Source organism: Dreissena polymorpha, unplaced genomic scaffold (assembly GCF_020536995.1).
Source record: "Dreissena polymorpha isolate Duluth1 unplaced genomic scaffold, UMN_Dpol_1.0 chrUn002, whole genome shotgun sequence".
Lineage (NCBI taxonomy): Eukaryota > Metazoa > Mollusca > Bivalvia > Myida > Dreissenidae > Dreissena > Dreissena polymorpha.
Genome location: NW_026273316.1, coordinates 150,687 through 175,861, shown reverse-complemented (window position 1 = coordinate 175,861; position 25,175 = coordinate 150,687). Strand labels below are relative to the sequence as shown.

At 35.5% G+C, this 25,175-nt stretch overlaps 1 protein-coding gene across 1 annotated transcript in view; it reads left to right on the top strand.

Moving 5' to 3' along the window:
- The window catches only part of LOC127863211 (uncharacterized), an 89,966-nt gene extending 70,464 nt beyond the window's left edge, over positions 1 to 19,502 (top strand). Inside the window, exon 3 of the mRNA XM_052402597.1 lies at positions 9,321 to 19,502. Within this exon, the coding sequence (XP_052258557.1) occupies positions 9,321 to 9,862 (542 nt within the window). The 3' untranslated portion in view covers positions 9,863 to 19,502. The remainder of the gene's footprint in view (positions 1 to 9,320) is intronic.
- The last annotated feature ends 5,673 nt before the right edge of the window (positions 19,503 to 25,175 follow it).

Genomic DNA, 25,175 nt, shown 5'->3' with positions numbered 1-25,175 from the left:
TGTTAAAAAAAATTTGATCACATAACCAAGATGGCCGCCATGACCATATATGGTAAAAACCTTAAAAAATCTTCTTGTCAGAAACCGCTCATCAGATTTTCAAAAAATTTCACAGGGATGACCTTTGAAGGCTCCCCTGAAAAAGTTGTTCAAAGAAATTTGATTCGTCAAAAAACATGGCCGCAGGAGCTCGTTGAACTTTGCATGTTTTGTTTTTGCCTATTTTGTGAAAAGTTTAAATCTTCCACATTTTTTGTCCGATCCTTTCCAAATTTGCACAGTGTCTTTATATCAATGAGGACACGAACCCTACAAAAAATGAGCATTATTGGTCCATGAAGTACAGAATTACCTCCCCTTGAATTGAGAAAATGGTGTTAATGCAATAAAGTCCAAATTTTTCATCCAATTCTCGAAAACCAATGAAAACTCGAGCCCTGTCGAAAATGAGCAATATCGGACTATTAAGTCCAGAATTATCTCCTTGAGATGGCAGATTTAGAAATAATTATAGTGTACTCTTTTTTCCAATTAATAGTGCTATTAGAGTAAAGGATTTGCTGGCTACAGGCCAGGTTTCTCTGACACGATTCTCTTCTGATGGCTTTGCTGCAGACCACATAAACCCTTAACTCTGGAACAGTTAATTCTTTCTGCAAATGTTTGTGACTGTGGAAATCATTGAAATAAAAGGAGAAATTGCTGAAATTAGCATTTTCTCCTTTCATCACAATGCTTCCTACCTAGGGATGTCAACACATATCCGAATATCGGAATATTCGGTCCCGAATATCCGAATACTATTTTCCGAATCGAATATTCTGAAGATAACAAATTAAAAAATCGAGTAATTTCAAAGACTTCGTATTTGTGAAATTTGCTTCAAACATTGTTTAAAAAAGTTGTTTCTTGTGTCATAGTGTTTATTCCGGTAGGCGCGATAATGCGTCGCTATGGTGATGACAGTATACCTGTCATAAAACCCGGTGCCTACCTTTAGGAAACTTCAATTGAACAAAGACAGTTAATTTGTGTCAAAATTATGATGCAAATCGCGTCGGCAATTAAAACACCGACCCGCACTTGATATAATGACTCGAAAATGATCAAAATTAAATGAGTAAAGGAAAAGCAGACTTGGTGTAAAAATAAATAAGAACTTGCGTCAAAGATTTTTTTTCATTGACGTAAATCGCGTTCTCCAATCCAAAATGTTATTTTTTGCTCTCATTAAATTGAGTTAATGCGTATCGTATGGTTACAATCACGTTGTCCAATAAAAAAAGCTTTTAGAAAATAATTTTCTCAACCTCTTACGAGTATTGTAAATATTATGTTTCTCATTCTATTATTGCTGTACAATATTCAAAGTTTAAAAACAGTTTTTGTCATTAAATTTTAGCAATTAAATCTAGCTAAAAACAGTCACTATATCAAAATAAACAAAAGTCATCCAAAATTATCAAATTTATATGAACGTTTTGAAATTTTTGACGTTATTAACACTGAAAGCTAGACGTGGCTGTAACCGTTCAATTTCCGCAAGAATGAAACCACCTACCTTCCAATTCCCCGATTCCCCTACCCATCTCCCTCTCAATGAAAAAAAGTCCGATTCCTTTGTTCGATCAAGCTTTTAAACAAATATTCACGTATATTTGATCAACATCTAATAAAAAATAAGCAACAAAATCAACTTCGAATTAGCGACGGCAACGCTGTCTCAATATTTAGTCACTTCTGTTGAACTTCCGGTAAAAACAAAAGTAGAATTCATGAAGTGATAGTACGGTAAACAAAGTTGATTTTGTTCATTTTTTTCCAACAGATGTTGACCGAATATCCGAATATTCGTTCGGAAGGATGACCGAATATTCGAATACCAAAATCGGTATTTGTTGCCATCCCTATTCCTACCCTATTAAATCAGTTTCTTCTTATTCCATTATAATTTAATTTGTCGTCTGCAACCTCTTTCAATTTGGAAAAGGGTTAACTACCAGAAATCAATTAATGCTGTAGTTTTGTTGATGAGAAATTATTTTTCCTTTAAAATGGGAGGTGATTTTTGCTTAGGAAATTGCTCTGGTAGGGTTGAATCATTGTGGGAAATTGAGAAATTGTTCAGTCCAAAATATGTTGATTGGTAAAAGGATTTATCCTTATGCAAACTTTGGTTGCCTGTTTAGTCGATGATATCTTGTCAATTTTGAGAAAAAGGAGGAATCTCTTCAAAACAAGCAAAAATTCCTTTTATCTCAATGTTTAATTTTTTAGCGTACCTGAGCAGATCATATTCTCCTAAACCATTGAGCCAATTTCAACCAAATTTCATGTGGAGCATTCCTACGTCACGAAAAAAAAATATTGTTAAAAAAAAATTTGGTCACATAACCCAGCTGGCTGCCATGCCCATATATGGTCAATACCTTAAAAAATCTTCTTGTCAGAAAGGGCTCGTCGGATTTTCAATTTTTTTTACAAGGATGATCCTTAAAGGCTCCCCTAAAAATTTGGTCAAGAAAATTTGTTTCTTGTCAATTACCATTGGGCCTAAGGCTATTAAATTTGTTCAGGAGAGCGATTCAGGGCCAATGTGGCCCTTGTATTGATATGTCAGACGAGTTCGAAAATGGTCCAGATGGGTGAAAAAACATGGTCGTTAGTTGGCGGGGCATTTTTCTATATATGTACATGTGAACACTCTAGAAGTCACATTTTTGGCCCAATTTTCATGAAATTTGGTCAGCATATTTTTTTCCTTGATACGAGAGTTGAGTTCAAAAATGGTTCCGGTCAGTTGAATAACATGGCTGCTGGGGGGGGGGGGGCAGTTTTTTATATTTATATAGTAAAAAAAGCTTGTGAACACTCTAGAAGTCACATTATTTGCCCAATCATCATGAAACTTGGTGAAAAGATTTGTTTTATATATATCTCAGATGAGTTCCCAAATGGTCCAGATTGGTAAAAAAACATGGCCGCAAGGGGGTGGGGCAGTTTTCTTTATGTTACTAGAGAGAAACCTTGTGATTGAACACTTATTGAAGTCACATTTTTGCCTAATCATCGTGAAACTTAGTCAATACATTGGTTTTATTGATTTCTCTTACAAGTTGGAAAATTGCTCAGATTGGTGAAACACACTTTTTAGCTCACCTGATTGCTCAGGCGAGGTTTTTTAAGGATTGGTCTTTGTCTGCCGTCCGTCCACATTTAGTTTGTAAACACTCTAGCATTCACATTTCTTAAGCATTCTTTATCAAAGTTGCTGAAAGATCTCGGTCAAGTTTGATTATGAGCAAAATCACATAATTAATGCCATAATTATTGCCCTTAGATTGTCCAAATTTTCATTATATTATACAAAATCTTTGTAAACACTCTAGAGGTCACAATTTTTTTTTAGATTTTATGAATCTTGGTCAGAATATTTATTTTTGTTAGCAATTAAGTTTGATGTTTGGCAAGGGGGGTCAACTCAAAATATAGGTAACCAGGTCAAATCTTACAAAAACAATAGCACTCCATACGCCAGAGTTTTGGTTCAATAATGATGAAACTTGACCAGGATGTTTGTCTGGACAATATCTAGGTCAAGTTTGACATTTGGTACAGATTGAATGAACCGACTCCTCTCAGGTGAGCAAACTTGGGTCATCTTGGCCCTCTTGTTTACAGTTTCTCATGGCGCCTTCAATACTTTACCAATCTCTTTCATATTTGGCATGTAGGTACCTTGCATGGACCTCTACCTTTTGATGAGGTTTGTGGTCACTGGGTTCAAGGTCAAGGTCACCGAGGCTAATAATAGATTTTCCGTCACACTTTTGTTACAGTTTCTCATAGCGCCTTCAATACTTTACCGATTTCCTTCATAATTGGCATGTAGGTACTTTGCATGGACCTCTACCTTTTGATGAGGTTTGAGGTCACTGGGTTCAAGGTCAAGGTCACCGAGGCTAATAATAGATTTTTTTAGGTGGTTATTAACACATAGATTGACAAAGCGCATCATCGGGGAGCATACATCAGTTTCACTGACATTCTTGTTCCTTATATGGCTATAGTTAAACCTTGTTAACACTCTAGAGGTCACATTTATTTTCTGATCATCATGAAACTTGGTCAGAAGATTTGTCACAATGATATCTTGGATGAGATCGAAAATGATTTTGGTTGCTTTAAAAACATGGCCACCAGGGGCGGGGCATTTTTCCTTATATGGCTATATATGGCTTTAGTAAAACCTTGTTAACACTCTAGAGGCCACATTTATTGTCCAATCTTCATGAAATTTGGTCAGAAGATTGGTCTTAATGATATCTTGGAAGATTCGAAAATAATTATGTTTGCTTGAAAAACATGGCTTCCAAGGGGCGGGGCATTTTTCCTTAAATGGCTATAGGAAAATATTGTTAACACTCTAGAGGCCACATTTACTGTCCGATCTTCATGAAACTTGGTCAGAAGATTCATCCCGATAATATCTTGGTAGAGTTAAAAAATGATGCCGGTTGGTTAAAAAACATGGCTGACAGGGGGCGGGGCATTTTTCCTTATATTGCTAAAGTAAAACCTTGTTAACACTCTAGAGGCCACATTTATTTTCCGATCTTCATGAAACTTGGTCAGAAGTTTTTTCCCAATAATATCTTGTTATCTCAGATGAGCGACTTTGGGGCTTTCAAGCCCTCTTGTTAATATAAGCTTAGAGCTTTATCTCCATTAACTCACTTATCAAAAGCAACCTGCCAGACCTCCATTGAATTACAAAAGCTGTCCCATATACAGACCACCACCTTGTTGCTGTGATACTTAATAACCCTGGCAATGACAATTCAGTGTTTTTTTTCTCACAATTTTGGGAATGGGGCCGGGTCCCTTTGGATTGGGAAAATTCGCGGCATTTTGACTAAAATTGGGAAATAATTGTTTTTGTTGTTTTGCTAACAAATGCTTCAAAATTGAGGATACAAGTGTGTCAGGGCTCAAAATTAACGGTTGTCCGATTGCCCCTGGCAAGTAAAAATTGGGTTCGGGCAAGTTATTTTATAATCTAGTTGTCCGCACGGGCAAGTGCAAAAAAGAACAAAGAAAAACGTGTGTTCCTCTGGTTAAATAGTACAAATAATCATGAACGAATTGCCTGCATGAATTTACCTCGGCGATTGTTTTATCAGTCCAAACTAACTACGCATGGTGCGCATTCATTTCCAAACTTATTTTTAGAAACGCCGTAAATGGCTTGGGATTCCAAACATCGGCTTTCAAATGCTTTTGTGTTTATCTTTTTCATTACTATTCAGTTACAAATAACATTGTTGGTGTTTTCAGTCATGAAGACAACTACTAAAATTATATAACTATATAAAAACAACAACAAATAGCTACGATATATATATATTTCATATTTTGCGACATTCATTTTCAACAATCTTTTTCTTTACGTCAATTGACATTTTTGTTACGGTTCACGTGTTGTTTACAGTACTGTTAGCAGACGAGAAATGTCTAGTTTATTTAGCTTTGGCTTTACACGAAACTGTAAGTCTGCAAAAATCCAATGAAAAATGCACAGAAAAATCATCCGAAAGTGCCAACAAGTAGAAATTGCAGCGAAAACACAATTTTTTACCAAAATGGAAAAGTGAGTTTGAATGGCTGAGATATTATTAATCGTTAGAAGCAATGATGAAGACGTAGAAGAGAATGACTAATTATTTCATTAATAATCAAACATTGGCACAAATCTACATTTAGACTTTAATTGCTGTAATCATTTTGTTAAATATGCAAACAAAAAAACGGTTTTGTGGTGTATCATTTTGATCTTTATTAAAAAATATAAGGTTTACAGTAAATGTTATATTTCATGTTTGGGCAAGTGGATTTACGTTCAGGGCAAGTAGATTTTCTAAGTACTTGCCAGGAAGGGCAAGTTGGTTTTTAGGTTAATGTTGAGCCCTGTGTGTCCAGTATTATCTTTACTAAGGTTGATCTTATATGGATGGGAGATGAATAAAATATATGAATAAAATAGTGATGGAATGTTACACTATATTCTCAGTTCTTGTATATAAACCTGCACAACTGTGTCACAGTAAATCGGAGCCCAGTAAATCATATCTTAACATGATGTCGAACAAACGAAAATGCAATGATCACAGCCTTGCTGACAAATATGAAGTCAAATATGCCAATGTACACAATGCAGGCCTTGAAGAATCCACTCGACCACTCGCATATGCGAGTGAAGTTGACGGTCGGGCGAGTAAAATTTGTTTAATACTCGACCGACCGGGCCAGTGCTGTTTTTCAAGTTGAGAATTATAAATTTAGTTCCAAAACTCCTGCCACATCGGTACAAATTGCGAACAATTTTTCAAACGAACAAAAAAATAGGTTAAGTACACAAAGAAACTGCACTTTCGTTATGACAATGAAAAATGACGTCACTGGCATGGTAAAAATAATTCTCAAAATCGGCTGAGCTCTTTTCGTAGGTGTCAGTGCTCTTAGCTAATCGATTAAAAGTGAAAAAAACCGATAAATATATTGGTTATTCCGTGAAGAATAAAATTTCATTTTAATGTTAATATCCATACAAAAATAACACATAACTGGTTAATTATAATACTTCTTATATTAAAAATAAACAGAAACAATAATTATTAATAAACAGAATAATTCGTGATCAGAAGCCTTAGCCAAAATTTAATTACCATATTGTAACCATTTGTCAATCAAGCGTGTCTTTCAGTAAAAGTTCGTCTGAAATATTAAAACTCAGCATGGAAAAGGGTTCTATTTTAAAATATCTGCAAGCTGGTGGAGACAGGGAACAGAAAGAAAGGTCATCAAAACGAGAAGTGGAAAGTATTGAGAAAAGGAAACAGTGCATAAAACGTACAGAAAGCAAATAAAATCCATCAGATAATGTAGTTAATTTGTTTGCAGTTTAGTGTCATTATGTAACGTAGGTTAAACAGGTTATGGTTGATCAAAACTATAAATATAGATATATTTTTTAATGCAGGGCGAGTAGATTTAAGTGACGGGCGAGGGGATTGTCAGGTGAGTGGCTCTGGAAAAATTCTTCAAGGCCTGCAATGTAGTATGTAATGTAACCGGTGAGTGAATATTACGAGTGGAATATTTTCAATGCGCGGTATAATGAATAACAAACGACTATCTGCGCTTTTCTATGCGTTATTTGAACAAAACAAATTTATTTCGCGATATATTAAATTTAACAATATAGCTTTGAAATACGATAATAATACCTACTTAATGGACAATATTTATTTAATAAATGGAAATGCGTATATTAATTTAATAAATGGAAATGCGTTAGCTGTGACATAGAAGCGTATTTACAAACATCATCGGTAATTCGGATGAACAGTGATAACATTGGAAATAAACTGATTCAGTGTAATTGAATACTCCAGATAATTGAATATTCTGACGTGACAAATGGGCTATTCAATTAAGCCAAATCTACTGTATCGTCAAAAATTAGTTTCACTATAATTTCCGCTTCTGATTTTGTGTTGCTCGCGGTGAAATAACTTAAAATTGTTTTTTTGTGCCTGGGATACGATATTTTCCTGTTTACGGCCTCGCGGTTTTGACATTTTCACAACAATAATACGTAGTTACATAGACGCTTTCTTCCATACATATTATTGTGCTGAAGGTTATACTGAAGGTTGGACGAAGCAGAAAGAATCCGGGTATTTCGTACGATATGTGTAATCAGCAATTTCATTTGGGTTTTGGTACGCAGAGTTCAATTTTTATATGTGTAATCGGCAATTTTACATTGGGTATTTACGCAAATATGCACCTTATCTGTAGCTCTGTTTGATAATGAGCAAAATCAATTAATTAATGCCATAATTATTGCCCTTAGATTGTTCAAATGTTCATTATATTATACAAAATCCTTGTAAACACTCTAGAGGTCACAATTTTGTTTCAGATTTTATGAATCTTGGTCATCATATTCATTTTTGTAAGCAAATTTTTATGTTTGGTAAGGGGGGTCAACTCAAAATATAGGTAACCAGGTCAAATCTTACAAAAACAAAAACAGTCCATTCGCAAGTGTTTTAGTTCAATAATGATGAAACTTGACCAGGATGTTTGTCTGGACAATATCTAGGTAAAGTTTGACATTTGGTAAAGATCATGTAATAAATGACCACACCTCCACATTATACCTTCCTCTCCACCCCACCCATCAAACCCCATGGTAAACATGGTAAAAAAGCACAAATATTTTATTTATTTTATTTTTGAAGGACTGTCCAACCATCCCACCCAAGTTATTGCTATCAAACTTGAAATAAAATTTTATTAGTGTGTTTTATGTCTTTTCAAATGTTCAATAGATTGCGGAAAATATACCTGAACTCAGAATCGTCTATAAAGTACAACTTCTTTAAAACATACCTTTTTTTAAGAGATCAATATGTTTCAATTATGATCCACTTCCACTTAGAATATGACTATATTACCTTGACCTTATTGAATATTAACAATTTCCCCATGATGGCTTATGTTTTACTGTCAAGCACTCAAAAAGGCGAGCGCACTGTCTTCTGACAGCTCTTGTTTTTGTATGTTGTTTCTTTTTGGGGCAATAACTCAGTATGTAAGATTTCTATTTAAGAAAATGCCAGGTTTTTTTTGGCCCGATTTTATAGCCAAAATTCGGCTATGTTCCCAATCCCAAAAAGTATACTTTTTTCCCAAATATGGCAAAAAATTCCCAATTTCCAAAAAAAAAAAAAAATTTACATTTTTTTTTTTTTTAGAAAGAAGTGTCTTATGCGTATTTTATCTCAATTTTAATTCAATTACATCCAACAAAGTATTTTATGATTTTGTTCTTTGTATTTTAATGATTATAAAGTGTTATATCAAATTAAGTATTTCCCTAATAAGTGGACTTTTCGTGTGGAAAAAAAGGCTAATGAATTAATTTTCCCAATTTCATGGAAATGCCGATAAAATTCCCAATTCCAAAGCCATGGGCTATCTTCCCAAAAAGTGGGAAAAAAACCTGAATGCTCATGACAAGCCATATCTCCTTTTGTCATGATACTATGGATGTTAATTGATTCATGAAAAACATACTATCTGCATTTTATTGTCTGCAAACCCATCACAGGTACAAATGAGTTACAAGCATAATTGACAAAAGGCACAACCCTTCACTTATACCTTTTCTTTTAGTTCTATACCCATCCATAAAGAAAACTTATTTGGCGGGGGATATCAATTCAACAAATTTGCTTGTTTATTTATAGGTCACAAGGATGTCTGGCATGGGAGTCTGGATATCATTTTGGGACCTGTTGCAGTAATTGTGCAATCCACAGATGACTCGCATGAAGAAAGCAGCACAGCATTTGAATTGAAAACAGGAGAATTAGAAGAATCCCGAAATCAGATAATTGCAGAAAGTATTGTGTTTTCCTTTATTCAGAGAACTGGGTTGATTCCAACGGTGGGAATTTCTACAAAAGAATTCAAAGTATTTATGTATGATCCACATTATGATTTGTTATATGAAAGTTCAGAGTTGTCTTTGTTTGATGGACGGGGGGATTTGAAATGCACGTCAGTTTTTGCCCTTTGGCTTGTTATAAATCATGCAGAATTTTGTACTGGTGTTAAGAGTTGTCATGAAACACTTGGTTACATAGCTGACTTTCAGTCACTAGTTCAAAAGCCTGTACTTTCAATATATGAAACAGAATTGCACAGGGGCGGTTGTAAGCATGTAAAGAGCTCTGTTTGGAAATATTCTGCTTTTGACGTAAGTGGAAAGTACAAAGTAATTGAATAAAGAAAGTATATTGGGTATTTTTTAGATCCACCGAGCTTATGCCATGGCACTTTATTCATCATGCATTTAAAAAAAAGCAACATCTTTCCTGAAACTATTAGCTGGAGTCTTTAGAAACATATTTTTGTCAAGCCCACTTGTGGTGAGCTCGACATACATGTAGATATCACAATTTGCTGTTTGGTGTATGTGCGTCCCTCCGTGCGTCCGTCCAGCCAGATTAGGCTTGTCCGGCGCGTAACTCTGTCATTATTTGTCATTAACTTTAGTGCTTATAGTGAGCTTATGTGATAGACCTGTGTATGTCGTGCGTGGTCAACACTAGAGGTCATATTTGATGGTCAATCTTTATGTAAATTTGTCATAATGTTTGTATAAATGATCCATTGGTTGTGTCTGAAAATGGTTCGGATCGCTAAAATAACATGGTCGCTGGGGAGGGGGGGGGGGCTGATTTTCCTTTATATTTATATAGTAAAAAAAGCTTGTGAACACTCTAGAAGTTATATTTTTTGGCTCAATCATCATGAAATTTTGTCAAATGATTGGTTTTATGGATATCTCTGATGAGTTCGAAAATAGTTGTGATCAGGGGAAAAACATGGCCGCCAGTGGGTGGTGACATTTGGTCAGAACTTTTTTGTTTCTTTCCATCTTAGTCTTTCAGGTGAGCGACCCAGGGCTCTCTTGGGCTTGTTGTTTTTTAATCTTCACCAAACTTCCTGTAAGTGTTTTAAGGTATCACAACTGGATCAAGTTAGATAACTCAACACAATCGCATTTAGGCACTTAAGAGATATGGCCCTTCAATTAGTCAAATTAGCCTGTTTTTACTTTGTCCCCTCTGTACATGTAACTGATACAGTTTTAATTAAATCTTCACCAATCGTTTTATGCCCCCAAAGGGAGGCATTTAATAATTGCACTGTCCGTCTGTTCGTAGGTCCGTCACATTCCAAAAAATGTTTTTAGGTATAACATTTGGGTCAAATTCGATAACTAGTGAATTCTCATCCGCTTTGTAACTGATACAGTTTTTATTCAATCTTCACCAAACTTCTGGAAATAGTTTTTAGGTATAATAACATCCTGAGTCAAGTTTGATAACCAGCCAAATCGCATAAGGCACTTGAAAGTTATGGCCCTTTAATTAGTCAAATTAGCTTTTTAGCTCACCTGAGCACAACGTGCTAAAGGTGAGCTTTTGTGATCGCCTTTTGTTTGTCGTCCGTCGTGCGCCGGCAACATTTTGCCTTGTGAACACTCTAGAGGCCACATTTAGTGACCGATCTTCATGAAACTTGGTCAGAACATTTGTCCCATTGATACCTCGACTGAGTTTGAAACTGGGTCATGCTGGGTCAAAAACTAGGTCACTAGGTAAAAAAACCCACCTTGTGAACACTGTAGAAGTCACATTTGATGCCCAATCTTCATGTAACTTTGTCAAAATGTTTGTCTAAATGATATGTTGGTTAAGTTCAAAAATGGTTCCGGTCCGTTTAAAAACATGGCCCCCAGGGGGCGGGGCAGTATTCCTTATATTGCTATAGAGAAACCTTGTGAACAAAATTTTGCACAATCATCATGAAACTTGGTCAAAACATTGGGTTTCATTGATATCTTGGACAAATTAAAAAATGGTCCAGATCGGTGAAAAAACATGGCCGCCAGGGGGCGGGGCATTTTTCTCTATATGTATATAGTGAAAACATGTGAACACTCTAGTAGTCACATTTTTGGTCCAATCTTCATGAAATTTGGTCAGAACATGTGTTTTCTGGATATGACGGATTGGTAAAAAAGCATGGCCGCTAGTGGATGGGGGGGGGGGGTTATTTTCCTTATATATATATAGTAAAAAAAGCTTGTGAACACTCTAGAAGTCACATTTTTTGCCTAATCATCATAAAATTTGTTCTAAATACAATACCCCACATTATCAAAGATTTGTGTTTTAAAACGGATTTATTGATTTTTTAATTGGAAATATAATTACAAGGTGAGTCTGAAAATAGTTCATGTTTGTTTATAAACAAGGCTTTCAGGGATGTGGTAGTTTTGTGTCTAAAGTGGTTTATTGTGAAACATGGGAATACTTTTAGTCACATGTTTAGTTCAATCTGAATGACACTTGCTGAGTGCAAATGTTGTTATCATATCTTGATTTAGTTTACTTAAATAGTTTTAACAATATCATCAGAGCTCCAGATAAGGGTCGTATTTTCGTAATTACGAATTATTTTCAAGTCCGTAACGTATTTATTTCAAAATCTTGTCGTACCATTAAGAATTACAAAATCAAGTTAAGAATATTATTTTTACATCGGTTCGTATAGATTTTTATTGAGTTCTTATCGCGTATTAAAGATCTTTGCGGTGCTTATATAGAATAGTTATCGGTTTTGTTTAACAAAACGCATTTTTTCCAATAAAAGCGGCGTATACAGTCTATCTGTCAAAAAACAATGGCGGCGCCCAGAGAGCGTCCTAAAAAACCTGCAAAGCGTCCAAAAAAATGCGTTTAACATATTGTACGCAAAGTGAGCCGAAGTTAAATATTTAAAAGGACATTATAGAAAAGATCTTATACGATGTTGTATGTTCAGTTGCCGACACAGTCGGAAAAGCTAAACAAAAACGCGACATGGCGGGTCCAAACTTAAACACAAAAAAAACATATAACGAGTGGAAGGGACAAGTCCCGTGTCTTATCGTTGAAAAGATTGAAGGGGAGACCCGTTTTATTTGTGAAATATGTAAAAATTCATCTCAAGCATGAAATCTAAGCACAGTTTGGGCATATGAAGGTATTTGAAAAATAAAATTGTATAATACTGAAAAGACACTGTTGAACTCGTATAAATAAAGTTGCTAGTATGTTTATTTTGATTTTTTTTGCATGAAAATAACCATTATTATTTATTTTAGGTCATTTAGAAAAAATAAGAATTATTTACCAAAACTTAGTAGTAACGTTAAGAATAAAATTTCAGAGTGAAGAATTCTTTTTGAAAATCTGGTAGTAATTTAAGAATTTCACAAAACCTTATCTGGAGCTCTGATCATCTTCAAACATGGTGACAATCTTTAGGAGCATAATATATTTTGCTCATGGTGAACTTTTGGGATCACCTTTTGTCATTTGTCTGTCTTCCGTTGTGCATCATGAATCTTTGCCTAATTTTGCCTTGTTAACACTGTAGCGGCCACATTTATTGTCGGATCTTCATGAAACTTTGTCAGAAGATTTGTCCCAATGATATCTTGGGACGAGTTGAAAAATGGTTCAGGTCTGTTGAAAAACATGGCCGTCAGCTGGCCATTTGTTGTTCATTCTTCATGAAACTTGGTTAGAACATTTGTTCCATTGATATTTTGGGCTGCAAACAACAGGTCATTTGTTTTTATCTCAGGTGAGCAACTTTGGGCCTTTCAGGCCCTCTTGTTTTTGCTTTGTTTGCTCTGTAACTGATACAGTTTTAATCAAATCTTCACCAAACTTCCAGAAAATGTTGTTCAAATTCGATAACCAGTGAATTCGCAGGGGTGGGTACTTGTGATGAAGAAGGCTGCCATTGAAATAAGTACAATGTATTCAAGGCTTTGCTTTAGTAAGTATAAGAAAAAATAATTCTACAGTTGACAAGAAGATGTGGATTCCTGTTATTTGCATACCCTATTCGTCAGCTGAACATAAGCTGAAAACAGGAATATGCAATTTACAGGAATTAAACATTTGTCAACATCAAGTGACAGGTGGCTAAGCATTCTTTTTTCTAATAAGCTTTGCGGTCAGATATTTGGCTTGAATCATGTTCTAATGATAATAACAGCTATTGATTTCAAAATAGGTCCTGTCTGTACAAAAAACAGGTCAGTTGAGCAGTATAGGTCCTTAATGACCCTCTTGTTTTATTACCTCAACGTGCTCATGGTGAGCTTTTGTGATCGCCTTTTGTCCGTCGTGCGTTGTCCGTCGTCAACATTTTGCCTTGTAAACACTCTAGAGGCCACATTTATTGTCTGATCTTCAGGAAATTTTGTCAGAACATTTGTCCCATTGATACCTCGACTGAATTCGAAACTGGGTCATGTTGGGTCAAAAACTAGGTCATTAGGTCAAAAAAAAGAAAAACCTTGTGAACACTGTAGAAGTCACATTTGATGCCCAATCTTCATGTAACTTTGTCAAAATGTTTGTCTAAATGATATGTTGGTTGAGTTCAAAAATGGTTCCGGTCCGTTGAAAAACATGGCCGCCAGGGGGCGGGGCAGTATTCCTTATATGGCTATAGATAAAAACCTTGTGAACACTCAAGAAGTCACAATTTTTGCCCAATCATCATGAAACTTGGTCAAAACATTGGTTTTATTGATATCTCAGACGAGTTAAAAAATGGTCCAGATCGGTGAAGAAAAAAATGGCCACCAGTGGGCGGGGCAGTTTTCCTTATATGGCTATAGTAAAACCTTGTTAACACTCTAGAGGCCACATTTATTGTCTAATCTTCATGAAATTTGGTCAGAAGATTGTTCTCAATGATATCTTGGATGAGTTAGAAAATGGTTACGTTTGCTTGAAAAACATGGCTGCCAAGGGGCGGGGCATTTTTCCTTATATGGCTATATATGGCTATAGTAAAACCTTGTGAACACTCTAGAGGCCACATTTATTGTCCAATCTTCATGAAATTGGGTCAGAAGATTGGTGTCAATGATATCTTGGATGAGTTCGAAAATGGTTACGTTTGCTTGAGAAACATGGCTGCCAAGGGTCGGGGCATTTTTCCTTATATGGCTCTACATGGCTATAGTAAAATCTTGTTAACACTCTAAAGGCCACATTTATTGTCCTATCTTCTTGAAATTGGGTCAGAAGATTCATTCCAATAATATCGTGGACGAGTTCAAAAATGATGCTGGTTGGTATAAAAACATGGCCGCCAGGGGGCGGGGCATTTTTCCTTATATGGCTATAGTAAAAACTTGTTAACACTCTAGAGGCCACATTTTCCAGTCTTCATGAAACTTGGTCAGAAGATTTGTCCTAATGATATCTTGGATGAGTTTGAAAATGGTTTCGGTTGCTTAAAAAACATGGCCACCTGGGGGCGGGGCATTTTTCCTTATATGGCTATATATCATGCTTTAGTATTTAACCTTGTTAACACTCTAGAGGCCACCTTTATCGTCCGATCATCATGAAACGTAGTCAGAAGATAAGTCCCAATGATATCTTGGATGAGTTTAAAAATGGTTCCGCTTGGTGGAAAAACATGGCCGCCAAGGGGTCCTGGCATTTTTCCTTATATATAAGCTATAGTTAAACCTTGTTAACACTCTAGAAGCCATATTTATTGTTTGATCATCATGAAAATTTGTCCCAATGATATTTTGGACAAGTTCAAAAATGGTTCCAGTTGCTTGAAAAACATGGCCACCAGTGGGCGGGGCATTTTTCCTTATATGGACTTATGAATCTTCCTGAAACTTTGTCAGTATATTTGTTTAAATGATATCTTGGATGTGTATGAAAATGGTTCTGGTCTGTTGAAAAACGTGGCTGCCAGGGTGTTCACTAGTCATGAAAGTTGGTAAGAACATTTTGTTCTAATGACATCTTGGGCTGCAGAGAACAGGTCAGTTCCTTTGAATTTCAGGTGAGCGACTTCGGGCCTTTCAGGCCTTCTTGTTCATTGAACAGTTTTAAATGGAAAATTGACTAGGAAAACGTTTGCGATATTTTCTCCTTCATAAAAATATACATTGTTGAAAATCTAAACATAAATTGTCAAACACGTTTTTTTTAACGGACATAATTTGACATGTATGTTTAAACTATAAAATGTAAGTATGCCCCCCTTCGAAGAAGAGGGGTATATTGCTTTGCACATGTTGGTCGGTCTGTCTGTCGGTCGGTCCGTCCACCAGGTGGTTTCCGGATGATAACTCAAGAACTCTTGGGCCTAGGATCATGAAACTTCATAGGTACATTGATCATGACTCGCAGATGACCCCTATTGATTTTGAGGTCACTAGGTCAAAGGTCAAGGTCACGGTGACCCGAAATAGTAAAATGGTTTCCAGATGATAACTCAAGAACCCTTAGGCCTAGGATCATGAAACTTGATAGGTAGATTGATCATGACTCGCAGATGACCCCTATTGATTTTTAGGTCACCAGGTCAAAGGTCAAGGTCACAGTGACCGGAAATAGTAAAATGGTTTCCGGATGATAACTCAAGATCGCTTAGGCCTAGGATCATGAAACTTGATAGGTAGATTGATCATGACTAGCAGATGACCCCTATTGATTTTCAGGTCACTAGGTCAAAGGTCAAGGTAACGGTGACCCGAAATAGTAAAATGTTTTCCGGATGATAACTCAAGAACGCTTATGGCTAGGATCATGAAACTTCATAGGTACATTGATCATGACTGGCAGATGACCCCTAATGATTTTCAGTCACTAGGTCAAAGGTCAAGGTCACAGTGACAAAAAACATATTCACACAATGGCTGTCATTACAACGGAGAGCCCATATGGGGGGCATTCATGTTTTACAAACAGCCCTTGTTTATGATTGGACTGAGCAACATACAAACTGTGAAAATCTCCACATCAGGGTTCTCAATAACGATTTCCTGCATTTTGGGCCGTTTTATGGCTATTTTAATGGTCAACCAGGCACTTAAATTTGAGCATTTTTTGTGCATTTTATGAATTTTAGCTTTTTTAACTAACAAAAGATAAATGAAAAAAGCTCTTGGATTGGGAATGGGGCCGAAATTCAGCCTTACAGGAATGGAGGAAAAGGCCTGATCGTCCGTCTACCATGCACATTTTGTGTGACACTTCTAGTTTGAAACATAACTGAATTAAAACAAACTTTCACAACAACAAAAACTTTGCATTAACACAAAAAATGCAAGCAATCAGGAACAAAAACTCACCATGTGACGAAAAGTACGTCAAAATATTTGACTGCTTTTTGACTGATTCCAATCTGCCCCTTTTCATTGTTGTTGTTGTAATTCTAATACACTGTCGAATAAAGCTATCAACTGTTAGTGCTAACGAGATTTATAACATTTTAGTTACCAGGAATGCAATGTTTGACTGAACCGCGTGTATAATGATACAAAGGTCATTATCATGTCTCAAAAATTCAAACCAGTCACAAAACGCATGTTAAGGGAGATAATCAAGCAACATCTTTGCTTAATAGCAAAAATGGAGCAAAATTACCGAAAAGACTCACAAATTTTGAAAAGTCAATAATTATTGCCGATTTTCCGAATCTGAGTGATTTTCAACCGGCCAAAAATTTCAAGCGGCCAATTTGGCCGGCGGCCAGCTCTTATTGAGAACCCGGCACATCTTATATTTCGCCAGAGATCACTTTTCCTTCCTTGCCATGCTTGATGGTGATATGCCTGATTTTGACAATAGCAACATAACTTAGCAAAATAGCAGGGTAGAAATTTTACATTAAATTTGTAACATAGTGTAATGGTCATCTATTTAGTTTCAGTTAGTCTGCTTGGAGCCAAAGCAGGCCACACCATGAGAATTGAAATATATATCCCTAGAAAAGTCCACAATGCCTAGATGTCATATATTTGGCTTGACACAATTCATGTTCTAATGATTCTGCTGTTCAATTTGAAATAGACCCAATCTGAAAGAAAAAAAACATGTTTTAAGTGAGTGATATAGGGCCATCATTGCTTAAATCATTGGTATAATTATTAAATATTGATTAAAATTGTATTTTAATGCAATAAAACATGTATCATTATGATGGTTTACATGAGATCTGATTTCAATTTTTTTTTAGCAATCAGATTCAATGTATTTGTTCGCTTTTTAAATTACTGTCATATGAAATTGATAAATTAATTCAAGTGTAAGTTTCTACTTCAATAACTGTGAAAACTATTTGTTTCTAAACATTCATTCAATTTATTAAATTTAATTACCAGTGATGGCAAATGTCAAAATGGCTCAAATTATAATTGTTTGGTTAAATCATGGAATTCTAGGCTATTTATTGCAAAACATTACACAACTTGCAATGAAATCTTGAGCCAAGATAGAAAATTAAGAAAACACATTGTGTGTTTCGTATTAAAATTACTTGTCCGAAATATTTTTGACCATCGTCCTCAATATAATTGATATTTTGTATCGTTTCAATTTGCAAGAAAACTATTTAAACCTGTGTTTATTTGGATATTTAACATTAGTAAGTCGCCTCTGAGTGGTAAAAACCTGTTGTGTTCATAAAACAATGATTTTTGCTTTCTTTTGAGATGAATTAATTTGCTGGTAAAACGGACAGGTACTTCAGAAAAAAGTCGTTTTTCTAGGACAAATTTCACCAAACAAGACCGGCAGACTAGTTTTTCAGGAAGCCTAACTTCAACAATAATAATGTAGTTTTTTTATCAATAGAAAAATTAGTGGGTTCCATGTTAGAAAACACACTACTGTATTATTAAATGACAAACATCTAGTTTTTTATGTCCCCCAGTATTGATTTTGCCCTGTTTGTTGGTTTGTTGGTTTGCGTCAGACTTTAACATTGGCCATAACTTTTGCAATATTGAAGATATCAACTTGATATTTGGCATGCATGTGTATCTCATGGAGCTGCACATTTTGAGTGGTGAAAGGTCAAGGTAATCCTTCAAGGTCAAAGGTCAAATACCTACTGGGGGGCATAGTGTTTCACATACATGTACACCTCTTGTTTTACAAATAATGTTTACATGGTGAGAATGCTGTGCGGCTTTGGCAGCTGAAGTTCCACCTTTGTTTATAGGAGTCAGTGTTAAAGGGAAAATGTCCTGTTTTTATTAAAATTTACATTATGTACGTTTTATTGTTTATATACATATATATATTAAAAAAAAAAAAACATTGTGAAGACTGAAATCACTATTTTTAGCTCCACTATTCAAAGAATACTTGAGCTTTTGCACTCGCCCTTTTATCGGCGTCCCTGTGTTTAGCTTTTGTGTGTAAGCTGGTATCTTTGTAGCTACTGAAGGTAATGGATTAAAACTTCACACACTTGTTCACTCTGATAATTGAAGCTGATGGACACAGGTCCCATAACTCTGATTGGCTTATTTGCAGAGTTATGCCCCTTTTTAGATAAACTTTAGAATAGTCGAGTGTGGCAGTCTTCCGACAGCTCTTGTTTTACATGTAAAAATATTGTAATGGCAAAATTATATCTAAAAATCTAACCGCTTTTGCAAAAAAAATTGTTCAAAGAGCAGCTTAACTTATAACAGATGCTCTTTTAATTTTAATCTATCAAATTGTAAATATACATTGCTTTTTACAAATTAATTGTGTGTGTTCATTATTGTGTACTTTACATATATAATTGTTTTATTAGAAATCATATGTTTCATTATTTAAATATTTATTGACACTATGTATGACACAATGTGGATACTAAAATTAAAATTGTGTAACATCGGAAAAATATTGTTATTGCTAATGTGCTTGTAATCTACACTGTTGCACACGCTAATTGCTTGATGAATTTTCCTTTTTATAGTTATGAAAAAAGTTTGCAATTTACGTTTCTAAATAAATAAATTGAACACACAAGTTTAACTATTGTGTTTTTTTTTCACTTGTAAGTCGCATATTCATCGCATGGCATGAAATGTGTGTTATCATTGTCAAACCACACATTAGTGTAAGTACGGAAGATAAAAATTATACTATGGGCGTGCACATCATATTTGTCCTCGCATGCCTAATTATGAGTATATTTCATCACTATCCAAATATAGAGTATGTTAATATATGATTTAAACACAGTTTTCTTTCGACACATTTAAATCACACTTTCATAGCCGCATCATGCGAAAATGGGTCTTATGCGTTTCGGCCAGATTATCTTAAACCCAACATGTGCATTTGGGCAGTCTGGTCAGAGGTGATGCTGTTCGCTATAAAATCACTCACTATTGTTTTATGGTCCCATTATGTATCTCCTGACCAGACTGAGAGATGCGCAGGCTGAGTGGGCTATATATAGGATGGGCGCATATGGAATAAGACCCATTTTTGCATGACGAGTGTCATTAAAAATCTCATTGCAAATTGTAAATGGCACATTTTAGCTCAATGCTTTTCGATACAAAATTTAATTCAAAATAGCAAACTTGTAAATAGGGCAGCCTATCCAGGCGTTAAGAAAGAAATTTCCAGACCTGCTGACCGAGTACGGCAAACATTTGTGGTTGAACAATAAAACGATTTTCCTCTAATGGTGACACTATACTATTTCAGTAATGTTTGTTTTCTCATCTTGAAAGCAAAACTGTGTTTATCGATAGTCAATTATATATTCCCCGGACGATTTAGTGAACAAGTACTTACCCTGAAATTCTGTGGGATGGAATTTAACGCGTAATTGTAACTGGGCCACCATTTGTGTCGTTTGAACATACAGAGTAGTCCGAAATTCCTAACACTGAATAGTGCTACATCCTTTGCGCTATATAAGGCTATTCAAACAGAATTTTAGGCGTGCTAGTTGCTAATTAACAGCCCTGGACGAAAAAGGTTATTTTATATAGTCAAATAAGGGGGCATTACTCTTGAGTTACCAGGTCATTACAACAACATTTACACGTGCACCACCGCAGTATTATGATGCGCATTTATTATTAAGTTAAATGAAATTTCATTTATTAGATCCGGGTGGAAAAATGTGACAGCCAGACGGACAACGTCAGAACAATACTCTTCACCTTTGGCGGGGGATGATAACTTATGTTGGTAATTCTGCATAAGCAAATACAGCTGTTTTTTAGTTGGTTGCGTTAGCGGCCTGCTAAATTTACAAAGCATATTTTTCAAAGCAGTATGTGCTTAGAAGCCTTATGTACGGCAAGAACCACAACTTACACTGAAAGGGACGATTACCGCTGCCTGTCTGCAGCAGACGACTTGCCTATATTGGCTAGTCGTAGGGCTCTGTACGTGTAGCCTTTCCTATTGGGACTGTCTAGCCGTACGGCTGTTATTACAAATAAATATATTGATTATGTATTGATCTACGTGCAGATTTCTTTGCCATGCGTCATGAGAAAACGTGCTAATACATGTACTTAAAATTGTGTGCTACCACGCAGGCTGATTAGTTGATAATTGTTTTTCGCTACATGAACGTCCAGCAAGATATTTGTTTTAGCTACTTAGATAGTGAAATTCCAAAATGTCTAGCCTTTAGACTAGCAAGTGTTGTCGTCGTAACTGAATTTGCAGTCTGGTTTATGTTTGGATGTGGTTGGAAATCCGGTTCGTGAACAGTATATAATGGATTTTAAACAGAAAGATGTGAAAATGCTAATTTATTTCGCCAAACAACAATTACAGCAATCAATATAAACCACTGTTATGTTATTTCGCCAAACAACAATTACAACAATCAATATAAATCACTGTTATGGAGTATATAAATACGCATTGTACATGCAAATATCAAATGTATACATTAAATATATAGTAAATAACCTTAACTTACATGTAGTCAATGAAAATTGCAACATCAGAATGATTTTTTTTATAACAAAACAAATAAAAAGAAACTTAGCGTGAAAAGGATAACACGATAAAAGAGAATGGCAAACGTAAATTGACACAAATTTAAAGAAGTATTATAGAACGTAAACAATTAAATATGATTTGATTGCATTCCGATAATAGCACTTTACAAAAGCATAGACAACATGAAGCTATATACCCTATTTTCACAATATGAGGCACCATTTCACGACAATTGGACATAATACATGTAATGTCAACTATGCATACATATAAATCTTCGGAACTACAATGATTGCTTTTTAATTTGTAATTTCTAGTAATGATGCAGCGGAAACAAAGACGCTGATAATGATTAGACAGCGTGAATACACAGGCTTATTCGTGTCTTTGTTTTTCGCATGTATGACAATTAATTGATACATTTTTGGTTTGAGTAACTATTTAAGTCTGATTAATGAACTCTGTAATAAGGGTAAAGGGAAACCACACAGTCATTTGTGAATGTAATATAGTTTTCATTTCAATTATGTGTTACTGTATCAGTTGAGAGCAATGTTGTGTAATTTTCATAATATTATATGTTATTATTATGCACATGTTTTTAGATTCTGCATGAAATATTGTCGCTTATTAGCTCATCTATTTTTTGAAAAAAAAATATGAGCTATTGTCATGACCTTGGCGTCAGCGTTGGCGTCAGCGTCCGGTTAAGTTTTGCGTTTAGGTCCATTTTTCTCAGAAAGTATCAATGCTATTGCATTCAAACTTGGTACACTTACCATCATGGGTGGACTGGGCAGGCAAAGTTAGATATCTCTGGCGTGCATTTTGACAGAATTATGTGCCCTTTTAATACTTACAAAATTGAAAATTTTGGTTAAGTTTTGTGTTTAGGTCCATTTTATTCCTTAAGTATCAAAGCTATTGCTTTCATACTTGCAACACCAACTAACTATCATAAGGGGACTGTGCAGGCAAAGTTATGTAACTCTGACTGGCATTTTGACAGAATTATGTGCCCTTTTTATACTTAGAAAATTGAAAATTTGGTAAAGTTTTGTGTTTAGATCCACTGTATTCCTACAGTATCAAAGCTATTGCTTTCATACTTGCAACACTTATTAACTATCATAAGGGGACTGTGCAGGCAAAGTAATGTAACTCTGACTGGCATTTGGACGGAATTATGGGCCCTTTATACTTAGAAAATTGAAAATTTGGTTAAGTTTTGTGTTTTGGTCCACTTTACCCCTAAAGTATCATAGATATTGCTTTCATACTTGGAACACTCGCAGACTATCATAAGGGTACAGTAAAAGGACAAGTTGCATAACTCTGGTTGTCATTTTTACGGAATTATGGCCCTTTTTTGACTTAGTAACTTTGAATATATGGTTAAATTTTGTGTTTCGATCCACATTACTTCGAAAGTATCAAGGCTATTGCTTTCATACTTCAAATACTTTCATGCTATCATGAGGTTACTGTACCTGGCAAGTTGAACTTTACCTTGACCTTGAATGACATTGACTCTCAAGGTCAAATTATTAAATTTTGCTAAAATTGCCATAACTTCTTTATTTATGATTAGATTTGATTGATATTTTGACAAAACTACTCTTACCTGACATACCACAATAGACTCCACCCAAACCATCCCCGTGCCCTCCCCCCCTCCCCCCCCCTCCCCCGCCGAATCCCCCCCTATTTTTTTTTAAAGATTATCTCACAAATGACCTCAACACCCTCACACTATACCCCCCCCCCACCCCACCCCCCATAAAAAATTCTTTTGAAACGGTTAAAAAAACACAAATATTTATTTTTATTATTTTATTTTTGAAATACCGTCCAATCATCACACCCAAGAATCTCCTCCCCCCCCCCACCCACCCCCCATCCCACCCCCCCTTTTTTTTCGCATTTTTGGAAGATAATGTAATAAATGTCCACACCCCACACTATACATCCCTCTTCACTCCACCCCTCCCTCCTTTGTGATTGAAATTGAGAGTCCCTTCACCTTTAAAAAGAAAATAGATGAGCGGTCTGCACCCGCAAGGCGGTGCTCTTGTTATACTTTTCATTAGCATTGTTAATTACAGATAACCGTCATAAACGTCAATTAGAACGTATTTGTAATCGTCATATTCGTCATAGTCTTCGCATTTGTCATCGTTGCCAAAATCGTCGTAGACGTCATTGTCGACGTAGTACTTGTTCATGTCGTCGTCGTCGGCGAAACTGTTTATGTAGACGAAATAAAGGTGTACACGTGACGTGTGTATTGCAGTGACTTGCCCCCAAAATTTTATATTTCGTTAATGAGAAACACGACCCACTTGTTTCAGAGTCTTAACGTGTTCTGCGGGCTTGGGCATCGTTTCAATCGGACGTAAACCATTGTGTACACACCGGTCTTACTGACAACAACGTAGTGACGTCACCATCTATGTATAGAATGGACGTTAACTAATTCTAAATAAAACCATGCAAATTACATCGTTTTGACCAATCGAATTCTAGTATTAGCCCAAGCAACCACTTCTAAATATACCCCTTACCAAATTTGGAGTTCCGGAAATGCCATGACCATATTCGGAGTGTCGAAACTTCAAAGAATTGATAAGCATTAGATGTGACACAACAATTAAAATATGTGGGTGGTCAACCTTCCCAGTCCCGGAACACCTCTATTGTTTCATCATCATCCTGCTATTTTGAACAATGGTGCTAGTCTGCAACAATGACATACGAAGTTGCTCATGTTGCTTTAAAGAACCGCCATGCGCGATGCACGAGAAATAATACCATATACAAACTTCACTAAATCCACCGATATATACATTAACATAACACAGTTCGCTTAAACCGAAGGAAACAATGATACTTGTATTACATTTGATCAAAAGCATAGTTAATGGGTATATAAACGCTTGAATCCATATGTACAACTTTCTCTACACTGAGAAATGCACCATGTGCATTTTAAGTCGTACATACGTATTCAAACTGTTATTATCTTAATCATTTAAGATAACCTATACCTCTCACTGGGAGTTTTGTTTAGCATTACATAATGATTTTTAAAGTGCGCTATCAAATACAGACATCGTGGAAACCTGTTTATATAAAATAGAAACTTTGCTAAACCGTTGGTTAAGTATCTAGTTTTGAAGATAAACAGTGATCAATCTCCTAAAAAATGTTTCCATTGCCATGGCAATAAATTGATTATAAACTGTTAAAAGGAGAGTTTTTTTCGATTGAATTTTAAAAGTGTTATTTAATGTCAAGCCTTCAATGTCATTCTCTGGGCTTGAAATGTAAACTGGTCTGTTACGTTCATGAGTGCGTGTTTGTTTTAAATTTGCCAGATAAACATTTTGACGCACAGTGATTATAAAGTCCGCATTTCAGACACTCCTCCAAAAGATCCACACTTTCCTTGCTGGCAAATGGTCCCACAGTATTAACATTTCCTGTGTGAATGTGCAAGTATTTGCCTATTAATTCAATTTAATGACATATTGTGAAACTAATTTCTAAATATATTTTTTATTTCCATGTAAACAGTCTTATAATTATGCATTTTTGAAAAACGAGATGAACAACAACAACTACTACTACTATAACTACTATTACTACTACTTGTACTACTACTTCTACTACGACTACTACCACTGCTACTACTATTACTACTACTACTACTACTACTACTACTAC